The sequence below is a fragment of the Octopus bimaculoides genome, chromosome 1 (genome assembly GCF_001194135.2).
Source record: "Octopus bimaculoides isolate UCB-OBI-ISO-001 chromosome 1, ASM119413v2, whole genome shotgun sequence".
Taxonomy (NCBI): Eukaryota; Metazoa; Mollusca; class Cephalopoda; order Octopoda; family Octopodidae; genus Octopus; species Octopus bimaculoides.
Window position 1 is genome coordinate 21,859,959 of NC_068981.1, and position 4,828 is coordinate 21,864,786.

At 37.0% G+C, this 4,828-nt stretch overlaps 1 protein-coding gene across 1 annotated transcript in view; it reads right to left on the bottom strand.

Moving 5' to 3' along the window:
• The window catches only part of LOC106878076 (uncharacterized), a 23,710-nt gene that overhangs the window by 12,134 nt on the left and 6,748 nt on the right, over positions 1-4,828 (bottom strand). Inside the window, exon 3 of the mRNA XM_014927169.2 lies at positions 605-950. Within this exon, the coding sequence (XP_014782655.1) occupies positions 605-950 (346 nt within the window). The remainder of the gene's footprint in view (positions 1-604; positions 951-4,828) is intronic.

A 4,828-nucleotide genomic window follows, 5' to 3' on the forward strand; every position in this document is an offset into this window, starting at 1 on the left:
AGTCCCACTGCGTGGCACCTTGGGCAAGTGTTTCTGTTATAGCCTCGGGCCAACCAAAGCCTTGTGAGTGGATTTGGTAGACGGAAACTGAAAGAAGCCTGTCATATATATGTATATGTATATGTATATATATATGTGTGTGTGTGTTTGTGTGTCTGTGTTTGTCCCCCCAACATCGCTTGACAATCGATGGTGGTGTGTTTACATCCCCGTAACTTAGTGGTTCGGCAAAAGAGACTGATAGAATAAGTACTAGGCTTACAAAGAATAAGTCCTGGGGCCGATTTGCTCGACTAAAGGCGGTGCTCCAGCATGGCCACAGTCAAATGACTGAAACAAGTAAAGAGAGTATATATATACACACACACATGATAGACTTCCACATAGCTTACATCTACTAAATTCATTCACAACATTCACAAAGCATTGATTAGTACAGGGCTATAGTAGAAAACACTTGCTCAAGATGCCACACAGTAGGACTGAACCAAAAACAACCATGTTGCACCTATAAAAATATAAATTGAATATAAAAAGCAGAATATAAATACAATATTAAACAACCCAAACTTTTATGAAAATATTTAACCTTCTGTTTTATTACCTTGGTCTCCTCATATGTGTGAGACGTGAATATCTTGGCATGAAATCTATCACAGGTGAGACAGCAGAAACTATCCATTCATTTGACTTTCCGCAGTCAAAATATGGCTGAGTAAATTTCACAGGAAGTATTTCATTCTTGGAATGCTGACCAGGAACGCTTGGTCCAAAGAAAACTGAAATATGAAAATGTTCACTGTCGAACTGTCCAGGTCTGCTTGAATATTTTATACCCACAGCATATTTATATTTTATCAAAGAATCCTTTGCACTGTACACATCTGGCATATCCCATAAAGAGTACCAAATATTTGTTTTACTCCATCTCTTTGTATAATTGTTGGGACCTAGAAAAAATAAAAGACAATAAGTTACATTGTAACAAGTCAATGAGAGAAATATTAAGCATACAAAACTATTATTATCATTGTCATTTGCCAAGGTTGACTTTGCCTATCATTTTTTCAGGGTTGATAAAGTAGGTACAATTTGAAGACTAGGGTTGATGTAATCAACTATTCCTCTCCCCCAAAGCTGGCAGAATTGTTAGCATGCTGGGTGAAATACCTTGTGGTATTTTGTCCATCTTCACGTTCTGAGTTCAAATTCTGCTGAGGTTGACTGTCATCCTTTCAGGGTCAATAAAATGAGTACCAGTTATACACTGGAGTTGATGTAATCAACTACCCGCTCCCCCAAATTATCATTGTTGTTGTTGTTGTTGTTGTTAAGGTGGCAAGCTAGCAGAATCATTAGCGCATCAAACAAAATGCTTTTCTGGCTCTGTGTTCTGAGTTCCTAACTGGGCCCCACCTGCAAGGTCATGCACTGTTAATCTTGATATGATATTATTATTATTATTATAATGATAGGAATGAGCAAGTGTCTCCGCTGTGCCATATCTGTAATAGCATGAATGAAATCATTGCTCATATCACGAATGACTGCCCTAGACTTGCCCAAAACCACTACAGGTTGTGGCGACATGATCAGGTAGCGAAAGTGTTATATTGGAAACTGTGCGAAAAGTGAGGGTTAGAGATGTAAGACGTGGTATGAGCATAAACCACAGAGAGTGGTGGAGTCAGAGACTAGCAAAATCCTCTGGGGTTTCCCAATCCAAATAGATCAGGAACTAGAGCATAACTGACTGGACCTAGTGGTGGTGGACAAGGTGCACCACATGTGCTTTTTGTTTATCTTGCATGCCCTTTTGCCTCATGAATAGTCTTGAAGGAAGGTGAAAAGATAGATAAATACAACCCTCTTAAGTACAAAATAGCCTGGCTATGGAAAAGGAAGATGGTGAAGAGAGTGCCAATTATTGTTGGGTCCTTGGGAACAGTATCAGAAGGCATCAAGGGGAATATAAAAGAAATTGGAATAGAGTGCCCAGTAGAACTGTTACAAAAAGTTTGCCTCCTTGACATGGCCAGAATAATCAGGAAAGAAATAGCTGAAAAGAATGGAAGCATGGTACCATAGACTGCAGGTAGCAAGCCTGCTATGCATGCAATACTTGGGGAGTTCCTACAAAACCTGTGATAAAAGGAAGAAAAAAAACATATATAAAAAATAATGATAGAAGAAAGGGCTAAAAAACAGCACATGAAGAATTGACATAAAAGGTGACTGCATTACAGGTCAAATTGAAAAGACATGATGCTAGATGCAAAGGTTTCAAACAGGATAGACTGTTCCAATCAAATAGATGGCATCTTTTTGAGGAATTAGAGGGAAGCCAATACCAAGAGCTCATTCCAGATGCGAGAGAAAAATAAAGAATTTTGGGGAGGGGAAACAGAAAGAAAGCACAGACTGGCTAAAAAAGGTGGAAAGGCAACTTGCAACTCTATCAAGACAAAAGGGCATTTGAATTAATCTATATACAGTGAGACAGAAGTTAAAAGAAATAGCAAACTGGAAAGGACCAGGCCTGGATGAAGTACAAGGCTGCATAACTGGATGACTGCTTGCAGCTAAGTCATGTCCTTGCCTGGATAACAAGTGGATGAATGCTGCTATGCCTCAAGGTTTCCATTGAAAGGGAACTTGGCAACAATTTTTTTACCTATAACTTGTTTACCACTTATATGGAAGCTTATTACTGGTGTCTTGGCAGAAGTGTTATACAGCCATCTGGAAAGTAGCGATCTACTTCCAGAAGAACAGAAAAGATGCAGGAAACAGATGTAGGGCAACAAAAGATCACTTATTAGTTGATAAAATGATAATTAGAAATTGTAGACATAGATTGACAGGACTGAATGTAGCATGGCTAGATTACAAAAAAGCATATGACATGGTGCCACATAGTTGAATACGTAAAACAAAGAGCATATTTGGAATAACAAAAAACATGGAGAAAATGCTTAACGAAAGTATGAAATATTGGAATACTGAACTAATCAGGAGAAAACAAAGACTCAGAAAAGGGAATATCAGATGTGAAATATTCCAAGGTAATAGCTTATCTCCATTACTATTTGTATTGGCCATGATACTGCTCACTATGATAGTACAAAAAGTTAAAAATGCTTTAGATTTGGGAAAAGGAAATGGTCAGATAAATCATCTTTTTATGAAGATGATATAAATGTTTGTGCATAAAATGAGAAGCGGCTTGAAAGTCTTGTACATACTCTCTGGATTTTCTCAAATGATGTAGGTAGGGAATTTGGGATAGAAAAGTGTGATATTTTAAAAATGAAACAAGAAAGATTTAAAAGAAGCCAGGAAAGTGAAATGCCAAATGAGCAAACAGTGAGAGCGGTCAAGGACAGTGGTTTAAGTATTTAGGAATACTGGAAGCAGACGAGATAAAAAATGAAGAAATGAAACAAATTGCCTGTAGGGAGAACACAAGGGGAGTCAGAAAATGATTGCAGTCAAAGCTGAATGCCGAAAATCTTATTGAAGCAATTCAATAAATTCTAGAGCAGTATCCTTAATCAGATATGGAGTTGGAATTATAGACTGGACCAAAAACGATATTAAGAAACTTGACAGGAAAACTAGAAAGTTGTTGACAATGTATGGAGCCTACAATCTGAAAGCTGGTATCAACCAGTTGTATAAAGTGGAAGAGACTTGCAAGCAGTAGAAGAATGTGTACAGACGGAGAGAAAAAGCCCAGCAGAGGGCACAGAAAAACTACTAAGGACAATGAATAAAGAACAGGTGATCAAGTGTATAATGGGAGAAAAAAAGACAAGAATGAAATACAAAGAGAGCATGTCAGACAGATTGAAGAGAAACCACTGCATGGTCAATTTTGGACAGCCACTGAAGATGTATGTGGAACAAAATCCTGGGCTTGGTTAAAAAAGGGGCAATTAAAAAAATAAATAGAGAGCCTAATTGTAACAGCCCAGGATCAAGCAATAAAAACAAACCACTTGAGAAAAAAATATATATGGAGAGAATGTGTTAGAAAAATGGAGAGCCTGTGGAACTTAGAATGAGTCAGTGGCACACATTGTGACACAATGCACCAAGTTGGCACAGGAAGAGTATAAGAAATGGACACATGACCAGTTTGTAAAAGTTTTACACTGGGAACTTTGCCAGAAATGGGGATTTGAAGTTAGAAAGACATGGTACAATCACTGAGTCAAAATAATAATAATAATACTACTAATAATAATAAAAATTGGACAAATGGCTGAAGGAGAGTGAAATAGAATGCCTGGTGGAGCTCCTACAGAAAGTTTGTCTCTTAGAGACAGCAAGGATTATCAGGTGGGGTCTAAGCACTGGAGAGACTGCTGAAAACATATATGGATATCTAAGGTTACAGTAACCTGTACCCACATAATTCCTACCAGGAATAAGACTGAACCTGAGCCAAACCAAAATAATAATAATAATAATAATAATAATAATAATAATAATGATAATAATAACAATAATGGTTTCAAATTTTGCCACAAGGGCAGCCATCTTGGGGGAAGGGATAAATTGGTTACATCAACCCCAGTGTTTCACTGGTACTTAATTTATCGACCCCAAAAGGATGAACGGCAGAGTGGAATTTGAACTCAGAACGTAAAGACGGCCAAAATGCTACTATGCATTTTACCCAGCATGCTAATGAATCTGCCAGCATGCTGCCTTAGTAATAATAATAATAATAATAATAATAATAATAGTAATAGTAATAATAATAGTAATAGTAATAGTAATAGTAATAGTAATAATAATAATAATAATAATAATAATAATA